Source organism: Gorilla gorilla, chromosome 20 (genome assembly GCF_029281585.2).
Source record: "Gorilla gorilla gorilla isolate KB3781 chromosome 20, NHGRI_mGorGor1-v2.1_pri, whole genome shotgun sequence".
In the NCBI taxonomy this organism is placed as follows: domain Eukaryota; kingdom Metazoa; phylum Chordata; class Mammalia; order Primates; family Hominidae; genus Gorilla; species Gorilla gorilla.
In genome coordinates, this window is record NC_073244.2 from 29,317,376 (window position 1) to 29,339,517 (window position 22,142).

A 22,142-nucleotide genomic window follows, 5' to 3' on the forward strand; every position below is an offset into this window, starting at 1 on the left:
ATTCTGTTCTGGACATTCTCAAATGTCTCAAAGATTCAGAGGTGATTGTGAGAGGGTTCCCCATGACCCTGGGCTGATGGTCCACTGATAAGCCAGGCAGAGAAGACTCGGGATGATTCTAAATAAAGAATGGAACTGCCTTGGTTGAACTCCCGAACCTGGGTCATCCATCCTGATTTGCTAGCTGTCCTGATTTGCTAGCTGGTGGGTAAGTAGAAGGACAAGAATACTTTACTCCAGTATCACATTTTACAGGTAGGTATAGTTATGGTCATGGCTCTGGATACTTTGTGGCCTTAAGATGCTTGTTTACACTTACAGATTCTGCCATCAGATTCTATTTACTCCTGGAGCCTCTCACATAACTGGGGCAGATTAATGAAGAAGATGTGAAAAGGTCAAAAAGCCACACTCTCAAAAGAGGAATTTAAAATGTCTATGTTGATATCTCACAATGCAGAAAATGCCTCCTGTTGGTTTTCTGTAAATTCTCAATCCAAAGTCTGGCCCTGCCTTGTAAATCCCAGCAGAGGCCAGGTCTTATTTGCAGATTCTAGGTGAAATCAACCTCACTCTGCATTTTTGGGTGTTACAGCAAGTAGAGTGAAATCAAAGGAGAGATTCCCTCATAGAGGCTGCTCTAGAACATTCTAAATAATATTTTACCTTAAAAAAGCTGACACAACATGAACATAAGCAGACAGTTTATTTGGGTCAAGCTTAAGTATTTTAACTTGAGACCAAATATTCAAGTTGCCTGGAATCTACACTTTCATTAGCAGCACTTACAAGTGGATTTGCAAAGGCAAAAAAAAAAAGGAACAGTGAGTGAGCTGATACAAAATTGGTTGCGAGAAATTCTTATTTATGTAAAGAAATAACTTTAATAATTAATTGGATATACATCGTTAAGGTTAAGGATATGGAATACAGTGTCCAGTGTGAAATTACTAGTTTAATTTATAGCTACTTGTGGCAATAGTGAACAGTTTCAAGAGATACATAGCTGAAAAAAAGGGAGAAAAACATGATTGTGCTCTCATTTTAATGCCTCTCTGAGTCTGATAACTAAAAGGACTTGCATTCCTCAGACAAAAACTTTTTTTTTCTTCTCAATTCTCAAGACCTAGATTTAGAATTTGGAGCTGCAAATTCAGGTCCTGCATGGGTAAAGTAGCAGCAAGTGTTACCTGAACATTTGTGGGCATTTTAGCGTGAGGAGGGAGGGAGAAGTGGATTCTCATGTCTACAGGTCTGCTCAATGCACATATTTTACTCTGATTGGGCCCCATGGTCACTGAATCAGTTTCAGGTCTGAGGACACAAGAGTCACTGAAAGAGGTAAAATGGTTAATATCTGACCAATGAAGTTTGTAGAAATCTGGTCTAGCCTCTCTAAAAGTGACTCTAGACATGATAGATACCAAGTAGGCAGACGCACAATTCCACCTGCATATTTAGGGGACAGCATGCACTTCGCAGCACAATTGTGAACTGACTGGAAGCTGAAAAGGCCCATCTAGAGTAAAGCTTAGTTGGCACCTTATGTGTTTACATTATGTCTGGTAATTCTAGACAGGATTTGGAAAATATAATTAAAAGCAAAATTTTCTTCAGCCCCAGAGGAACTGCACAGTAACAGAACAGAAAGAAAACTGTTTTATTACACAATTACATGTGAATGTGACATGCATTACAGTCAATTTGCTCAAGAGATTGCAAAGACAGAAAGACAGTGACCATAATTCATCTACAAGTAGAATTTACAGCACCATGTCATACATAGTTCATCCTAAATTCATCTGGTAGTTGGGAAGGCCATCCCTATATGCTAATTGGTTATAATCAATGACAAAATAAACTTTTCACATCTTCATGACTGGAGGTAGTTTTGCAACTTGAACCCCAGTGCCTGCTGAAGGTAGGCTTTGACTCTTCTACAAAAATTGTTGATTCGGGTGCTATCTTTTTGGCTCTTTACGTTTTAAAGCAATAGGTCTCTACTCCCTGAGCACTGGGCTTGAGTACTCCTGTTTCCCTCTCCTAGTGGCTAGTGTACTCTCTTGACCCCTACCATCTGCCACTGAGGCACAGCCCACAGCACAGGGCTCACAGCTGGAAACTCACATCTTAGGTGAACCCCAATTGCCACAGCAGCACTCCAGTGCCACATCAGACAGTGAAGCCTGAGCAGCAGGAGGAGAGCCTGCAGGCCTCCTGGGTAGAATTGCACCTTCACAATAATAGAAAAGGGAGCACTGTTTCAGCCTCAGTTTTTATTTATAATGGCGGCATGAAAAAAATACTGCTGGGTTTCGGCATGAGTCCACACAGAGATAGCTCTGAGAGTTCTTACTGTGACAGCCCACGTCTTTCACAGACACCATGGGACTAATAGGGTTCTGAAACAGACACACAATGCATTTGAGAGAAAAACAGCTCTCATTCTGAGAAAGATTATATTGAAAGAAAAGTTAAAAGTGTCTTAAGAAAAAACTGAGATTGGATATAAGATTGATCAAGTCAGCCAGAAAATATCTCCCTAAGAATTTCTCTCCAAACACCCAAGTGCATAGCTACTCTCAGCAAGAGAAACAGGAGCATTATTGAATAAAGGGGACATATTCTCAGCAGAATTTTTTTTTTTTTTTTTTGAGATGGAGTTTCATTCTTGTTGCCTAGGCTGGAGTGCAATGGCGTGATCTTGGCTCACTGCAACCTCTGCCTCCTGGGTTCAAGTGATTCTCCTGTCTGAGCCTCACAAATAGCTGGGACTATAGGCACGCGCCACCACACCCAACTAATTTTGTATTTTCTGTAGAGACAAGGTTTCACTATGTTGTCCAGGCTGGTCTCAGACTCCTGACCTCAGGTGATCCACCCACCTTGGCCTCCCAAAGTCCTGGGATTAGAGGCATGAGCCACTGCACCCAGCTCTCAGCAGAATTTTAAAAGATTTATCTTCCATCTCTGCTGCTCTCTTATTTCCTAACCATTGAACGTGAGATCTATATTGGAATATATCTGACAACTTCCAGTAGCACTTTTTTATAAAAAATTGATATCTGTGTTAATATAGTAGAATATATTACAGCTTGCAACATAGCTAACTGGAGAGCTATTATGGTTTTTGGGTAGCCATATCATCTGTCTTTATTTGTCCTGTAATAGCAGCATACCAATTTGGTAAAATATAAGACACTAAAATTATGCTTACCTATAATTATTCCCACTGGATAAATTAATAGCATGTCAGACTAATATCTACTGTAACGATTTAATGGTAAATTTTTTTGGATATCAGATATAAATATATAAGTATGAATAATTTTATGTACTAGTCATAAGGTATGTAATATTTTAAAAAATTATCTGAACTGTAATTCAGTTGAAACACTGTATTTCAAAAGTATGAATAACAATATTAAAATAACTAAGGAATTCAATCAAAGTAAATATTGTGGCCTTATATTCATACTATTGTAGAAAATACTGTTTAATTTATATGAATGCAGGTTGTCTACAAACACTACACATAACTATACTAACTGTACTGAAGTAACCCAAGTACAACAGACTCCACTGTTCAGTTGATACACTGAACTCTTCTGGCTTTTGCAGTGTAAGTATGTCAGCCTGCAAATAATCACCTTGGATAATCAGGTTTCTGCCAAAGAACTTACTCAGTATCTTTTAGTCTATATTATTCTGCATTGCTAAATTTATTCTGATCTTTGTGCTCAACTTTTTTATGCTCTTGAAATGAAGTTTACTCTGAACAAAAATCTGTGTCTAGTTTAAAGACTAAAGAAAGATAAAAAAATATAACCTTTTGCCAAGACAAAAAGAAAGCAATGAATCTCAGGTCCCAGATAAAGACAATTCTGAGTCAAAAAGAATGACAAAAGGTTTGTTTCATTGTTAATATGATTTACATATACTTCAAAAAGCAGAAGAAATATATACATATAATCTAAACTTTTTTAAAAAAATTAACAAGTTATCCTCCCTTATTTTCACATATGAGAATAAAGCCTCTTATTGCTAATTTATATTTTCTCTTACAACAGCCAGGTCTCTGGACAAGTTCTTGAACTCTTGGATCTCTGAATTTTGCACAGTGTGTGCACTTGAAAGGATGTTTATGGGGGGAAAAGCAGAAGAGAGAAAGATGTTATTAAGAAACCCATGGGTTCACATGAATAAAGCAAGTTCTTAGAGACCTATGAAGAGACTTAGAATCGGACACAGTAATAATCAGAGAATACATCTGACAAGCACTAATGGGCAGATCATTGAAGAAGAAAATTAACAACAATATTAGGACCTGAACTCAACACTTGACCAAATAGTCCTAATACACATCTACAGAACTCTTCATCTAAAAATACCATAATATACATTCTTCTCATCACCACGTGGCACATACTCTAAAATTGACCACACAATCAGAAATAAAACAATTCTCAGCAAATTCAAAAATCCCAAAGTGACACAAATCACACACACGGACTACAGCTTAACAAAAATATAATTCAATACCAATAAAACAACTGGAAACCATACAATTAAATAAAAATTAAACGGCCTACACCTACACTTGAATAACTTTTTGGTAAATAATGAAATTAAAGCAGAAACCAAGAAGTGTTTTGAAACAAATAAGAACAAAAATACAAAATACCAGAATCCCTGCAATACAGCTAAGGCAGTGTTAAAAGAAAAATTCATAGCATTAAATCCTCACATCAGAAAGTTAGATCTCAGTTTAACAACCTGATATCATAAATAAAAGACTGAGAGCAGTAAAAGCAAATCAGCCCCTAAGCTAGCAAAGGCAAGAAATAACCAAAATCGGATCTGAACTGAAGGAGATTTAGACATGAAAAACTACAAAATATCAAGAAATCCTGGCATTAAATCTATTTAAAAAAAAAAAAGGAAATAAACTACTAGCTAGATTAATGAAGATACGAATAAACACAATTAGAAATGAGAAAGAGACATTACCACTAACCTCACAAAAATATACTGAAGTCTGCTATGCACATAAAAAAAAATCTAGAAGAAATGAAAAAATTCTTCAAAGGAGACAAATGTGGCTAACAAGCATATAAAAAAATGCTCATCACTGATCATTAGAGAAATGCAAAAGAAAAACCACAACAAGAAATCATCTCAAACCAGTGAGAATGGTCATTATTATAATTCAACCATTGTGAAAAGCAGTGTGTTGATTCCTCACTAAACTAAAAACAAAATTACCATTTGACCCAGTAACCTCACAATTGGGTATATACCTAAAAATATATAAATTATTCTATCTTAAAGACACATGCACAATCACATTCATTGCAGCACTATTCACAACAGCAAAGACATGGAATCAACCTAAATGCCTATCAATGGTAGACTGGATAAAGAAAATATGGTATGGTTGGGCATGATGGCACATGCCTGTAATCCAGCACTTTGGGGGCCGAGCCAGGTGGATTGCCTGAGCTCAGGAGTTTGAGACCGGCATGGACAACATAGCAAAATCCCATCTATAAAAAAAAAAAAAAAAAAAAAAAATACATAAAGAAAAATTAGCTAGGCATGGTGGCACAAGCCTTTAGTCTTAGCTACTTGGGAAGCTTAAGTAGAAGAGGATTGCTTGAGCCTGAGAGGTTGAGAGTTAGCACAGACCCTGATTCAGGGCTCAGTCCCACAACATTGTCCTCCCTGCAGATGCCAGTCACAAACTTCATGGGCTCATCTATGCTTCTGACTTACTGTTTAAAAATTGGGGACTCCCATAACATTTCTGAAATTCAATAATCTGATAGAGCTACTCACAGAACTCAGCTGAACACTGTAGTTATATTTACAGGTTTCAAATAAAATATACAACCCCCAAAAAGTCAAATGGAAGAAAAGTATAGAACCAAGAAAAGAGGTGGGAAAAGATGAAGTATATAGATAATAGCTGTGATTAATAAAATTCTCTATCCTCTGTGTTCTCCAGTAACACTTTATGAAAAGAAACACCCTTCCCATTATGACTTAGATGGTACTCTCTTTACTTACGTAATACACAGCCAGGAAAACACTCTGCATATTTTCTCCTTTTTCTCATTAAAAAAGCAGCTGAGTTTGTCTTCAGTGGTCAACATAAAATACTTCTTAATCAAAATTCACTTGTTTATTTTCTTCCCACAGGCTCCTGAACTCTGAGCTATGCTCAGTCTGAGCCACCATACAACCTCATTTTATGTCTCTCCTAAGAACACACGGACTTTAGGGTAAAACATTGTCTGATCTAAAATCTGATTATTTCACCCTTCATTTAAACATTCCCCTCACCTTTTTTCTAATCTTATTTGCTTTTCCCTAGGAAAAAAAGCCCCTTTCTACCTAATCTTTGCAATCCTTAAAGATCTTATAGTTGGTACTTCCTCCTGTTGCAATACTCCTTTGGAATTCTTTTTTTTTATATATATACATCTAACTGGTTTATTTTAAAACCTCTCAAAACTGCCTCAAAAAAGTAACAATTTTATCTTCAGTAAGACACTCCCAAACCCCTTCTATCTTAACCTTAACTGCATCTGCCTATGGGGCCCCAGCTTTCCAAGGCTCTGTAGCTTCTCTCACTATAGAGGCTTCTTCCATGGCTGTGGTAAGCAGGCTGGGACATCTGCAGGAAAGGCTTTCCAGAAGGAACTAACTGGGCCTTTAATAACCTCCGTTTGCTAGCTCAAAATTAACCTTCGCTCGCAGTCATTGGGCTCAAGCTTTAATTACCATGTCAGAGTCATTCACTTAGTTTTTGAAAATAAGTGTTTGAAAAATCCAGCAAAATGATTCAAAAACATATAAGAAAATTTTAAGGTGCTTACATTTTGTACCTCAGTAAGAAAAGCAAATGTATTTATTTCTTTTGGACAATAAAGTATTATTTTATTTTTTGTATTAAAAATCATGTGGTAAACAGTTACATGGGAACACTTCTAGGAGGTACCAAGTTTCATCACATAAAATTTAGCATTAAACTCAGAAATTGAAATAACAGGATATAGAACAAAGATATTTACTTTAGCAAGTTTACCCTGCAAAAAAAGAAACTGATGTTTTCATGAATCTATGTAACTCACCAATTATCTACCACATTTTCTTGTGGAAATACATTAATTCTCTACAGCCGAAATGGAAGAAAAATTTTTCTTATTTTTTTTCCTTGGTAGCTAACATTCTAAAAGCTAGATGGAATTCTGTTTGAAATCATTCAGCCATAAAAAACACACCTGAAGGCCAGGCATGGTGGCTTACGCCTGTAATCCCAGCACTTTGTGGGGCCAAGGCAGGTGGATCATGAGGTCAGGAGATCGAGACCACCCTGGCTAACATGGCTAACATGGCGAAACCCCGTCTCTACTAAAAATACAAAAAAATTAGCTGGGTGTGGTAGCGGACGCCTGCAGTCCCAGCTACTCAGGAGACTGAAGCAGGAGAATGGCGTAAACCCTGGAGACAGAGCTTGCAGTGAGCCGAGATCCCACCATTGCACTCCAGCCTGGGTGACAGAGCAAGACTCTGCCTCAAAAAAAAAAAAAAAAAAAAAAAAAAAAAAAACCACCAGAGAAAACTCCTAAATTCACTCTGAGAAAGAAAAAGGTGAATGAGAATTTTCAACAAATAAAATATACAGATATTATTTTCTGAAACTCACCTTTTTATGCTCTTTGTAAATATTTTCTTACCTTTCAAGCCCTACTAATAAAATGCAATTTACAGTTAAAAAACTGAGGTCAGCCGGGCACAGTGGCTCACACCTGCAATCCCAGCACTTTGGGAGGCCAAGGTGGGCAGATTACTTGAGGTCAGAATTTTGAGCTCAAACAGCCTGGTCAACATGGCAAACCCCCATCTCTACTAAAAATACAAAAAGTAGCCAGGTGTGGTGGTGGGCACCTGTAGTCCCACCTACTTGGGAGGCTGAGGCATGAGAATCACTTGAACTCGTGATGCAGAGGTTGCAGTGAGCCAAGATTGCACCACTGCACTACAGCCTGGGCGACAGAGGAAAACACTGTCAAAAAAAAAAAAACAGAAAACAAAAAACAAAAAAAACCCTGAGGTCAAAATAAGTGAACAATGCATTTAATCATGTCAAGGTACAGATATGTCTGACTCATGTGTCAAGTCAGGCCATCCAATTACTTGAGAGATTCTCCCACCCCATCCTGTTCACTTAAGTGCTCAATAATCATTCTCTCAGGAGACTCTGAACTATGCCCCAGTGAGTGCCCCAGGTATATTTTACTTTGCGAGTTTTTGCACCATCTCACTGGGGTCAGTTTTTTTTGTCTTTGGAGTGCTATTTTATTTCACAAACCTTTTACCATTTTTATTTCACTATTTTTCTGTCCCCTAAGAGAATGCAGGGGCAAAAATTATTTTGGTTTCCCCTTCAATACCAGCATCTGATTGTCTGAACAGCAATGTGTCTCCAAGAAATGGAAGCTGGGTTGGGTAAAGACAATATTAATATCTCAAGGGGGTAGCTTTCCAAAAAAACAGCACACCAGAAGATGACTCAGCCACAGTGCATTCACCTGCTCTCTTGAGAGGCTACGCTTCATATCTCAGGTTGTCTTATGGGAGAAAATGACCCAGGAGCTGATATTCACTAGACACTCTCACAGATATAGCCATGGCGGGTATCTTGGTTTTTCCCCAGACAGTACTGAATCTCAAGTCCAAGAAAAAACTGAAGGGTGGCTGAGGACACATCTCCCTATAAAGTTTCCAAAGGGAAACCTTGACCCAAAAACATTCTGATATCTGTGTCTACGGAAAACAGAAGAAAAAATATTTACAAACAGAAAACAAATCTTTTTAAATGTGCCATCAAATGCTTTGTCAAAAAATGATTAAAATAGGTATCAAAATGTACACTAAACTATTTGTTGATAATATGAATAAGGGAGGGGAAATTGGCATTTGGGAATGTCAGAAGGAAGTGAAAATCAAGTATTTTACTGCAAGCCAGAGTCAGGCCGGAGAAATAGGGGATGGGGGATGGACTTGAGGCCCTACTTGGGACACATGTGAAAAATGCAAGGAAACAGCAGTTCCCTGTGGGGTGTGAAAATAATTAAGTGGCTGGCAGTTAGACTGAGGAGGCTGTAGTTCCTAATTTCTACTTTTAAAAAATCTAATTCGGCCAGGCGCGGTGGCTTACACTTGTAATCCCAGCACTTTGGGAGGCCGAGGCGGGTGGATCACTTGAAATCAGGAGTTCAAGACCAGCCTGACCAACATGGTGAAACCCCGTCGCTATTAAAAATACAAAGTTAACGGGGCGTGGTGGCGCATGCCTGCAATCCCAGCTACCTGGGAGGCTAAGGCAGGAGAATCGCTTGAACCTGGGAGGCGGAGATTGCAGTGAGCCCAGACGGCGCCATTGCACTCCAGCCAGGGCGACAGAGTGAGACTTTGTCTCAAAAAAACTAATTCAAATGCATTTTTTGTAAATTACTATATTGGGGAAAAAAATTCAGGCTTAACAAACTATAAACTGCCAATTAACCTCTGATTACATAACCAAGAAATTTCCATCTTGATAGTTCGAATTAAGAAACTACGTAACTGTACCTAACCAATTATCGAATTTGGTTTTCTTCATTAGGCACCTTATAAAACTCTTCCGTCAAACCCCTTCAATAGACCATAAACTACAACCCATAGCTGGGTGCTCTACAATTTTGGAATCACTCTTTGGTTAAATTATTTAATATTTGTGCGGTGACTTCCACAAATTTTTAATAGGAGAAAACAGGGGCTGGGAACCTCACGGACCAAAGCTCTTTCCATTCTTGAACCCACACGCCGAGTCAGGATTCTCCTGTGACGACCCTCCCATGCTCCCTGCACATCTGAGAGAGACTCCGCACTGCGGCTGCAGAGCTGCCCCAAGAGGGCTCCAGGCCAGGGCACAATCACAGCGCAGGGAAAAGACAGGACGCCCGGGGACCGGGTGTCAGCGCAGCCGCCATCTTATGCCTGAAGCGGACTGAGGTCGAGCTAGGCAAGGATAACTCGGGGCACAGATTGTGGAGCTGACTGAGAGGAGGCCTGAGTCCCGCCACAGCCACTTCCCACCGGTTCCAACCAGAGGCTGCCACTCTCTCGGGATGTCGGACCCGGCTGACTCACCATTTCTAGGCTTCCGGGGGTCCTGGAGACTTAGTTGTGAATCTCCCAATACCTGCAGGTCACAGGGCCATAGAAGCTGGGCCTTTAGGAGCGGACGACACACAGCAGTAAGGACGACACCTTGACCTCCGCGTGCAGCGAGAGCCAACGGTCCTACCACATCCCGGAAGCCGCCCTGTCCGCTCCAGCTGCGTGCCTGATTGGACGGTCCCAGTCCAGCGTCCCTGATTGGATAATGTTTAAGGCCCCGCCCCTTCAGGCCCTGAGTGACGGAAGATGTTATCAGATGCTGGGCTGACTGAAGAAAGAGTGCCAGCCCAGTCTGCCGCAAAGGCCGGGCGTGATGGCTTACGCCTTTAATCCCATCAGTTTGGGAGGCGGAGGCGGGGGGATCACCTGAGGTCAGAAGTTCAAGACTAGCCTGGTCGACCTGGTGAAACTCCTTCTCTACTAAAAATACAAAAATTAGTTGGGCGTGGTGGTGGGCGCCTGTAATCCCAGCTACTCAGGAGGCTGAAGCAGGAGAATCATTTGAACCCAGGAGGTGGAGGTTGCAGTGAGCCAAGATCAGGCCATTGCACTCCAGCCTGGGCAACAAGAGTGAAACGCCATCTCAAAAAACAAAACAAAAAACCCTAATTTTAGTAAAATCTTATAAATAAATCCATCAAATTTGTCATTTTTGAACGCTCTAGAATTTCATATATATTTTATAATCTCTTTTTTTATTTGTTTATCTTTTTGAGACAGTCTCCCTCTGCCGCCCAGGCTGGAGTGCAGTGGCAGGATCTCGGCTAACTGAAAGCTCCGCCTCCCAGGTGCAAGTAATTCTCCCTCAGCCTCCCCAGAAGCTGGGATTACAGGCGCCCGCCACCACGCCCGGCTAATTTTTGTTTTTTTAGTAGAGACAGGGTTTCACCACGTTGAGGCCAGGCTGGTCTGAAACTACTGACAGACAATCTGCCCACCTTGGCCTCCCAAAGTGCTGGGATTACAAGCGTGAGCCACGGCGCCCGGCCTTATAAACGCTTATAATTTTTTAACTCTTTCGATTTTATTAGACTTTTTTTTTTAACTTTAAACAACCTTTATTTTATTTTATTTGAGAGTCTTGCTCTGCTGGCCAGGCTACAGTGCAATGGCATGATCTCAGCTCACTGCAACCTCCCCCTCTTAGGTTCAAGCGATTCTCCTGCCTCAGCCTCCCGAGTAGCTGGATTACAGGCGCCTGCCACCACACCCAGCTAATTTAGCATGGTGGCCTGAACTTGTAGTAGCAGCTATTCAGGGGCTGAAGTAGGAGGATTGCCTGAGCCCAGGAGGTTGTGTCTGCAGTGAGCCCTGATCAAGCCACTGCACTCCATTCTGGGTGACAGAGTGAGACCCTTTCTAAAAAAAAAAAAAAAAAGCCAAAGCATATAAACTTAAACTTATGAGAGTTTGGGGGTTTTTATTTTTGTCTTAAATTATTATATTTCAAAATTTTTGGGGTACAGGTAGTATTTGGTTACATGGATAAGTTCTTTTGTGGTGATTTCTGAGATTTCGGTGCACCAGTCTCCCGAGTAGAGTGCGCTGTACCCAATGTGTACTCTTTCATCCCTCATCCCCTCTCCCACCCTTCCCACTGAGTGCCCAGAGTCCATTATGTAATTCTTTTTAATTTTTAATTTTTTTTTTTTTTTGAGACAGAGTTTCACTTGCCTCGGCCTCCCAAAGTGCTGAGATTACAAGCGTGAGCCACCGCGCCTGGCCCCATTTTGTAATTTTTATGCCTTTGCATCTTCATAGCTTAGCTCCCACTTATAAGTGAGGACATACAATATTTGGGGTTTTATCTCTTTTTTCTTTTCTTTTTTTTTTGAGACGGAGTTTGCTGTAATTACAGGCATGAGCCACCATGCCTGCCCTAGTTTTTGATGTTTTGATTATGGTCTTTTCTGTTTGTTTGTTTGTTTGTTTGTGTGTTTGTTTTTGATGGAGTCTCGCTCTGTCGATCTCGGCTCACTGCAACCTCCACCTCCTGGGTTCAAGCGATTCTCCAGCCTCAGCCTCCCGAGTAGCAGGGATTACAGACACATGCCATCGTGCCCTGCTAATTTTTGTATTTTTAGTAGAGGCGGGGTTTTACCATGTTGGCCAAGCCGGTCTGGAACTCCTGACCTCAGGTGATCCACCAGTCTCGGTCTCCCAAGGTGCTGGGATTACAGGCATGAGCCACCATGACCAGCCAATTATGGTCATTCTTGTGAGAGTAAGGTGGTATCACATTGTGGTTTTGATTTGCATTTCCCTGATCATTAATCATTAGTGGTATTCAGCATTTTTTTTTCTATGTTTGTTGGCTATTTGTATATCTTCTTTTGAGAATTGTTTAAGTCCCATCTGTCTTTGTTTTTGTTGCATTTGCTTTGGGGTTCTTGTTCGTGCACTCTTTGCCCAAGTCAATGTCTGGAAGAGTTTTTCTAATGCTTTAGAATTCGGGTAGTTTCAGGTCTTAGATTAAAGTATTTGATCCATCTTGAGTTGATTTTTTTGTAAGGTGAGAGATGAAGATTCTTTTTTTTTTTTTTTTTTTTGGAGATGGAGTCTCACTCTGTTCCCAGGCTGGGGTGCAGTGGCATGATCTCTGACTCCCGGGTTCAAGCAATTATCTGCCTCAGCCTCCCAAGTAGCTGGGATTACAGGCACCTGCCACCACACCCGGCTAAATTTTTTTTGTATTTTTAGTAGAGACAGGGTTTCACCATCTTGGCCAGGCTGGTCTTGAACTCCTGACCTCGTGATCCACCCACCTCGACCTCCCTAAGTGCTAGGATAACAGGTATGAGCCACTGTGCCCAGCCGAAGATCCAGTTTTATTCTTCAATATGTGGCTTCCCAATTATGCCAGCATTTATTGAATAGGGTGTTCTTTCCCCACTTTGTATCTTTGTTTACTTTGTCAAAGATCAGTTGGCTGTAAATATTTGGGTTCATTTCTGGTTTCGCTATTCTGTTTCATTGGTCTACATGTCTATTTTTATACCCATACAATGCTGTTTTGGTAACTATAGCCTTGTAGTATAGTTTGAAGTCATATAATGTAATGCCTTCAGATTTTTGTGTGTGTGTTTTTTGGTTTTGTTGGTTTTTTTTTTTCTTAGTCTTGCTTTGACTTTGGAAGCTCTCTTTTTATTTTACATAAATTTTAGGATATTTTTAGTTCTGTGAAGAATGATAATGTTATTTTAATGGAAATTACATTGAATTTGTAGATTGTTTTTGGTAGGTTGATCATTGTCACAGTAGGATTGCTACCCATCCATAAGCATGAAATATGTTTCCATTTGTTTTTGTTGTCTATGATTTCTTTTAGCAGCGTTTTGTAGTTTTTCTCATAGAGATCTTTCACCACCTTGGTTAGACATGTTCCTAATTTTTTTTTTTTTTTTTGCAGCTATTTTAAAATGAGTTGAGTTCTTAATTCTTAGTTTGGTCACTGTTAGCGTACACCAGTGCCACTAACTTGTGCACATTGATTTTGTATCCTGAAATTTTACTGAATTTATGTATCAGATCGAAAAGCTTTTTTTTTCTTTTTTCTTTTTGAGACAAGGTCTTATTCTGTTGCCCAGGCTGGAGTGCAGTAGCATTATCTCGGCTCACTGCAACCTCTGCCTCCTGGGTTCAAGTGATTCTCCTGTTTCAGCTTCCCTAGTAGCTGGAATTACAGCCTCTTGCCACTGCGCCTGGCTAATTTTTGTATTCTTAGTAGAGACAGGGTTTTACCATGTTGGCTAGGCTGGTCTTGAACTCCTGACCTCAGATGATCCACCTGCCTCCACCTCCCCAAGTGCTGGGATTACAGGCTTGAGCCACTGCACCTGGCCCTAAAAGCTTTTTAGATGAGTATTTAGGGTTTCCCAGCTATACAATTATATCATTGGTAAACAGTGACAATTTGACTTCCTCTTTACCAATTTAGATGCTGTTTATTTTTTGCTTTACTCTGATTGCTCTGGCCAAGACTTCCATTACTATGTTGAATAGAAGCAGTGAGAGTGGGCATTATTGTCTTGTTCCAGTTCTCAGAAAAAATCCTTTCAACTTTTTCCCGTTCAGTGTAATGTTGGCTGTTTATCATAGACAGCTTTTTTTTTCTTTTTTCTTTTTTTTTTTTCAGACGGAGTCTTGCTCTGTCGCCCAGGCTGGAGTGCACTGGCACGATCTCCACTCACTGCAATTTCTGCCTCCCGGACTCAAGAGATTCTCCCACCTCAGCCTCCCCAGTGACTGGGATAACAGGCACCCACCATCATGCCTGGCTAACTTTTGTAGTTTTGTACAGACCAGGTTTCACCATGTTGGCCAGGCTGATCTCAAACTCCTGACCTCAGGCGATTTGCCCACCTCGGCCTCCCAAAGTGCTGGGATTACAGGCATAAGCCACCGTGCCCAGCCTGTCATAGATGGCTTTTATGACCTTAAAATATGTTCCCTCTATCCCGATTTTGCTGAGGATTTTAATCGTAAAGGGATGCTGGATTTTGCCAAATGATTTTTCTGTGTATTTTGAGATAATCATATAATTTTTGGTTTCAATTCTGTTTATTTGATGTATAACACGTATTGACTTACCTATGTTAAATCATCTCTGCATCCCTGGCATAAAATGTTCTCGATTATGGTGTACTATCTTATTAATATGCTGCTGTGTTGGGTTAGCTAGTATTTTATCGAAGATTTTTGCATTCATCAGGAACATTGGTGTGTAGTTTTCTTTTATTATGTCTTTTCCTGATCTTGGTATTAGAGTGATATTGGCTTCACAGAATGACTTAGGAAGGATTGCATTTTTCTCTCTCTTTTGGAATAGTTTCAGTAGGACTGGTCCCAATTCTTTAAACGTCGGATAGAATTGAGCTACGAATCCACCTTGTCCTGGACTTTTTTTGTTGGCAGTTTGTTTTTTGTTTTTTTTTTTTTCTTGAGTCTTGCTCTGTCACCCAGGCTGGAATGTAATGGTGCAATCTTGACTCACTGCAACCTCTAACTTCTGGGTTTAAGTGCTTCTCCTGACTCAGCCTCCCAAGTAGCTGGGATTACAGGCCAGCTTGTGACCTGGCTAATTTTTGTATTTTAAGTAGAGATGGGTTTTGCCATGTTGATCAGGCTGATCTCAAACACCTGACCTCAAGTGATCCACGCACCTCATCCTACCAAAGTGCTAGGATTACAGGCATGAGCCACTGCACCCAGCCAGCAATTTTTTATTATTAGTTTAATCTTGCTACTTGTTATTGGTCTCTTCAGGGTTTTTATTTCTTCCTGGTTTAATTTAGGAGGGTTGTATATTTTCAGGAATTTATCGAACTCCTCTAGGTTTTCTAGTTTGAGCATGTAAAGGTATTCATAGTAGCTTTGAATGATCTTTTATTTCTAATTGAGCAAATTTGGACCTTCTGCTTTTCTGGGCTAATCTCACTAATAGTCTATCAGTTTGGTTTATCTTTTCAAATGACTAGCTTATTGTTTCATCTTTTGTATTTTTTAAATTTCAATTTTATTTAGTTCTGCTCTGATCTTTGTTATTTTTTTTTTTCTGCTGGGTTTGGTTTGTTCTTGTTTCTCTTGTTCCTTGAGGTGTAATCTTAGGTTGTTTATTGTGGTTTTTTGCACTTTTTGATGTATGTATTTCATACTATGAACTTTCCTCTTAGTACCGCTTTTGCTGTATCCCAGCAGTTTTAATATGTTGTGTCACTATTATTCAGTTTAGAGAATTATTTAATTTCCATCTTGATTTCATTGTGGACCCAATAATCATTCAGGAGCAGTTTATTTAATTTTCATGTATTTGTATGGTTTTGAGTGTTCCTATTGGAATTGATTTCTAATTTTATTCCACTGTGGCCTAAGACAGTACTTGATAAAATTTTGATATTCTTAAATTTATTCAGGGGCTGGGCATGGTGGCTCACGCTTTAATCCCAGTACTTTGGGAGGCCAAGGCAGGCAGATAACTTGAGGTCAGAAGTTCAAAACCAGCCTGGCCAGCATGGTGAAACCCCATCTCTACTAAAAATACAAAAATTAGGGACGCATGGTGGCACATGCGTGTAATCCCAGCTACCCAGAAGGCTGAGGCAGGATAATCCCTTGAACCTGGGAGGAAGAGGTTGCTGTGAGCTAAAATTGCACCATTGCACTCCAGCCTTGGTGACAGAGCAAGACTCTGTCACACACACACAAAAAAAAATAAAAAATAAAAAAAAATTCAGACTTGTCTTGTGACTTATCATATGGTCTATCTTGAAGAATGTTTTGTTTGCTGATGAAAAGAATGTATATTCTGCAGTTTCTGGGTGGAATATTCTGTAAATATCTGTTAAGTCCATTTGTTCTAAGGTATAGTTTAAGCCCATTGATTTTTGTTTGTTTCACTTTCTCTCCTGATGGCCTGTCTAATGCTGTAAGTAAAGTATAAGTCTCCCACTGTTTTTGTGTTGTTGTTTATCTCATTGCATTTCTTAAGGGACAACTTAGGTGAAACAAGAAAATTTGTATTTCTGAAGCATAGAGTTAATATTTTAGGCTAAAATATATTTTTTTCTTTGAGACAGAGTCTTGCTCTGTCGCCCAAGCTGGAATGCAGTGGCATGATCTTGGCTCGCTGCAACTTCTGCCTCCCAGGTTCAAGTGATTCTCCTGCCCCAGACTCTTGAGTAGCTAGGACTGTAGGCATCCACCACCATGCATGGCTAATTGTTCTGTTTTTAGTAGAAACAAGGTTTTACCATATTGGCCAGGCTGGTTTCGAACTCCTGACCTCAGGTGATCTGCCCTCCTTGGCCTCCCAGAGTGTTGGGATTACAGGTGTGGGCCACTGCGCCTGGCCTTAAATGTACCATTTATGGTTTTTTTAATATATAATATCATATGATCTGCAAACATCAACTCTTTACTTACTTGTCATCAATTTCAGTGGCTTTAAACAATTTTTTTTTTTGCCTAACTCTTCTGCTACATACTTCCAGGGTTATGTTAAAATGGAAGCATTGACAATGGGGACAATATAGTTTTGCATTGCATTGGTTTTTGTAAATTTCATTGAACGAAAACCTCTTCAAGTTTATATAAAGTGGTTACAAGAGGTAAAGATCCCGTATTTATAGGATGCCCTCTTCATTTGTAATAGACAGAGGTGGTAGGTTGGTCACAAGGCTGCTGGTTCTACATACGGTTTACCTTTAGTTGGCTTGTTAAAAAAGGCTTGGGTAGTTGTAATTCCCATTTTATTATTGGACAGACTGAATATCCTTCAGTACTTTCATCTGTAGAGCAGACACTAGGGGAAGTTGTTGCAGTTAGGTCTGCATATGGTGGGGCTTACATCAGGATGTGGATGAGGATGCCTTTCACCGAGTACTAGAGAGGGTCTTCCCAGGTCACTGTGTGGGATTCTACCAAGGCAGAATTGGCCATGAACTGTGGCTTGGAACTAGAAGTAAAACATTAAACTGTATGGCTACAAATGGGAGTCTTCCTCCAGGTCTCTGGAAGAGCAGGAGCTCTCCCAGGCTGTGGCTGGGAGGAGTTTGGAATGGTTATAAGGTAAGTTCAGAATTCTCAGTGGGAGCAAGTTGGGTTAGCTATTTTTTGGTCTGTAGCCAAGAAGAGATGTCCTGTAGTTTGCCACCTTACTAGAAGCCTGTCTCCTGAAAAGAACATACCTCAATCTTGGGCTTTAGGAGAGTTTCACAACTCCATCCCTGGATCTCAACTTACCTTTTACCTTAGAAGGAATATCTTGACAGGCCCTAGACCACTGGACCCCTAGAAATTTTACTGAGGTAGAAGGTCCCTAAATTTTAGTCAGTTTTATTTTCCATCCTCTAGAATGTAAATGTCTCATAAATAAGTCCAGTGTGTTTGCTATTTCTTGCTCATTGGATTCAATCAGCATAATGTCATCAATGTAATGGACCACTGTAATATTTGCAAAAGCAAAAAGCGACAGAGGTCTCTTTGAATAAGATTATGACAACAAAGCCAGAGAGTTGATATATCCTCGAGGTAGAACAGTAAAGGTATATTGCTGACTTTGCCAGCTGAAAGCAAATTGCTTCTGGTGGGCCTATGGACAGCAATGGAGAAAAGGGCAATTGCTAAGTCAATGTCTGCATACCAGGTACGAGGAGATGCGTTAATTTGCTCAAGCAACAAAACCATATCTGGTACAGCAGCTGCAACTGGAGTCATCACTTGGTTAAGCTTACAATAATCCACTGTCATTCTCCAAAATCCATCTGTCTTCTGTACAGGCCAAACGAAAGAGTTGAACGGGGATGTGGTAGGAATCACCGCCTCTGCATCTTTTAAGTCCGTGATGGTGGCACTAATCTCTGCACTCCCTCCATGGATACAATATTGGTTTTAATTTACTATTTTCCTAGGTAGAGGCAGATCTAATGGCTTCCATTTGGCTTTTCCCACCATAATAGCCCTCACCCTACTAGTCAGCAAGCCAATTTGGGAATTCTGCCATCTGCTAAGTATGTCTATGCCAATTATGCATTCGGGCACTGGGGAAATGACCACAAAATGAGCCTTGGGACTCACTGGACCAACTCTAAGTTGCACCTGTGCTAAATCTCTATTAAGTACCTGACCTCCATAAGCCCCTATTTTAACTGGAGGACCACAGTGATGTTTTGGGTCCCCAGGAATCAATGTCAGCTCAGAGCCAGTGTTTAGTAGTCCCCAAAATATCCAGTCATTTCCCTTTTCCCAGTGCACAGTTACCCCCATAAAAGGCCAGAGATCTACTTGGGGAAAGATGGGAGAAAGATTCACTGGATAAATTGTTGGTAGTGTAGTGGGCTCGCTCTTCAAGAGAATCCAGCCTCCCCTTTATTCAAGGGGTTCTGGGTCTGTAAACTGGCTCAAGTCTGGAAATTGATTGAGGGGCCATGATTCTCTGTTTTTATATTTCAAATTAGTCTTCTGCCCATTCAACCTAGAATTTTTCTGCTTGTATAAATTAAGTAGGAATGCAGTAGGTTTCCTGTCAATTTTACTTCTAGGAACATCGTGATGAATCAGCCAATGCCAGAACTCTACACAAGTCAGACTATCCTGATTGCCATTTTGCCTCTGCTGTCCATTACAGTAGCTATGCCCACCTTGCCTTTGATGGTCGGTGCCACCACTTGGCCCCTGCCACCTCAGGATCCAATTATTCCCATTGTATTTACATTTTTTAGCTGAGTGACTGCGGTTCCCATTGTTAGACCTGACATGCAGAGAAGAGCAATTACAGGGCTCTTCAAAGATTCAGGTGCTGCCCTCACAAATCTATTTTGCAAGGCAATGGTCAAGGGTATATATTTTGGACCTTCCCTGCTGGAATTAGTAGGTCTAAAGTGACCAATCCACTCCAGTATCCCAATCTCCCTAAGCCTTTTGATCCCTCCCTCTACATTAAACCAAGGGACATCAGGCATTTCCAGCTCACTCACAGTGGGCTATCATTTTTTTTTTTTTTTTTGAGACAGAGTTTTGCTCTTGTTGCCCAGGCTGGAGTGCAATGGCACAATCTCGGCTCACTGCAACCTCCACCTCCTAGGTTCAAGCGATTCTCCTGCCTCAGCCTCCCGAGTAGCTGGGATTACAGGCATGCACCACCACACCCGGCTAATTTTGTATTTTTAGTAGAGACAGGGTTTCTCCATGTTGGTCAGGCTGGTCTCGAACTCCTGACCTCAAGTGATCCACCTGCCTCAGCCTCCCAAAGTGCTGGGATTACAGGCATGAGCCACCACACCCGGCCAGTGGGCCATCTTTTAATCCATATTTCAGCTAACCAAGCAAAGAAACTATTAGAAACTTGTTTAACTCCCCAACCTGCAACATTAAATGCAGTGTTCCTATTTAGTGGGGCCTAATAAATAAATTCTGCCTGATTCAACCCTATGTTCCTTCCACCATTATCCCACACCCTTAACATTCATCTCCAAGCCTGTTCTCCAAATTTCTATTTATATAAATTAGAAAACTCAAGCAGTTCTTTTTGAGTGTAGTACACCTTCTCATGGGGCACACTCTCAACCTCACCTCTGAAGGTCCACTGGGACTTTAGTCTACTTATATGCCAAGAAGCAAACATGGGTGTTGAGGTTGGCTCCTGAGAAGAATCAACATTATTTTGCCTGGGAACTGCCTCAGGGAAGGCCATCACTGTTGCCTCAGGCAGTGCAGGGTTTATTTCAAAGGTGGAAAGGCAGCAGGGATCAGAAAGGGGATGTTACCTACTGGGGATGGGGAAGCTCTTTCTTCTAACAGAAAAGGTTCATCGGAGTTTGCAAACTCAGTCACCCTGGCTTCATCAGGGTCCTTCCACACATCCCCATTCCAAGTGGCAGGGTCCCATTCTTTTCCAATAAATGCCCTCACTTTAATAGTAGACACCTGGCGAGGTTGCCCATACACCTTTTGTTGCAGATCAGCCACTAGCACAATAACAGTTTGTGTCTGTTTTTCCACAATTTCAGCTCTTTCTCTACAGGAGATGAGACTCTCACTCAGGGTGATCTTAGCAGATTTGAGGCTCAGTATCCGCTTCTAAAGCCAAAAGATAGAATCCCTGAGTTCATTATTTTCTATCATCTCTCTGTCCACTGAACTTAGGACAACCAGCTTCATTACGTTCCTTTGTTCTCCACATATGGTCAAAGGTTGTTTTTGTTTTTGTTTCGTTTTGTTTTGTTTTGAGATAGACTCTCACTCTGTCACCAAGGCTGGAGGGCAGTGGTGCGATCTCAGTTCACTACAACCTCCGCCTCCCGGGTTCAAGCAATTCTCTGCCTCAGCCTCCGGAGTAGCTGGGATTACAGGTGCCTGCCACCACACCCGGCTAATTTTTGTATTTTTAGTAGAGATGGGGGTTTCACCATCTTGGCCAGGCTGGTCTTGAACTCCTGACCTTTTGATCCACCTGCCTCGGCCTCCCAAAGTGCTGGGATTATAGGTGTGAGCCACTGCGCCCGGCTGGTCAAAGGTATTATGTATAGAGTCACTAAACTCTTTGCCTCCCATGAGTGATGAGTGTCATATGCATTTATTTTACATAACTTCTTAAACTGTTCATCCCAAGGGCTATCAGTGTTCTCCATACTATTAGAAGTAGAGTCTTTAGCGTTTTTGGGTCTAATCATATTAAGCAGCCAACTCCAGAAACCCCAGAATCAAAAAAGAACTCTATCCTTAATATTCTGTTCCTCTAGAATCATTCCTGGTACCAAAATCTGTATTAGTCAGGGTTCTCTAGAGGGACATAAGTATTAACTCACACAATCACAAGATCCCACAGTAGACTGTCTGCAGGCTGAGAATGAAGGAGAGCCACTCCGAGTCCCAAAAATGAAGAACTTGGAATCTGGTGTTCAAGGGCAGGAAGCATCCAGCACAGGAGAAAGATGTAGGCTGGGAGACTAGGCCAATCTCTCTTTTCACATTTTTCTGCCTGCTTATATTCTAGCCATGCTGGCAGCTGATTAGATTGTGCCCTTAAGGGTGGGTCTGCCTTTTCCAGCCCACTGACTCAATTGTTAATCTCCTTTGGCAACACCCTCACAGACACACCCAAGATTGATACGTCGTATCCTTCAATCCAATCAAATTGACACTCGGTATTAACTATCACACCTAGTTAAAAGAGTCAACCAACATCCCTCCATTTGGCTGAATCCAGGTGAAACAGTCATCACCATTTTTCTAAGCTGAATCCAGAAATGAGTCAGCATTCCACCTATGGGCAGACTCACATATCACAGTCACAATTCCAATGGTGAATTGTTTTGATGTGTGAGATTTAGAACCTTACCAGTGGGCTCTGTTTATATGTGAAGGTGACAATACTGTTAGCTTTGTTTGTGTATTAAAGGGTCAGTCTCACCTGT

At 40.9% G+C, this 22,142-nt stretch overlaps 1 protein-coding gene across 3 annotated transcripts in view; it reads right to left on the reverse strand.

Moving 5' to 3' along the window:
* LOC101153126 (zinc finger protein 728) overlaps positions 1-22,142 on the reverse strand; it is a 53,864-nt gene that overhangs the window by 22,445 nt on the left and 9,277 nt on the right. For 2 of the 3 annotated variants that reach the window (XR_010131923.1, XM_055372325.2), the window contains exon 1: positions 10,201-10,402. The exons of the other annotated variant lie outside the window; for it this stretch is intronic. Coding sequence is in view for 1 of the 2 variants with exons in the window: in XM_055372325.2 (XP_055228300.1) it covers positions 10,201-10,203 (3 nt within the window). In the remaining variant the exon portion in view is untranslated. Of the gene's footprint in view, positions 1-10,200; positions 10,403-22,142 lie in introns of those variants that run through there. 3 annotated transcript variants of the gene reach the window in all.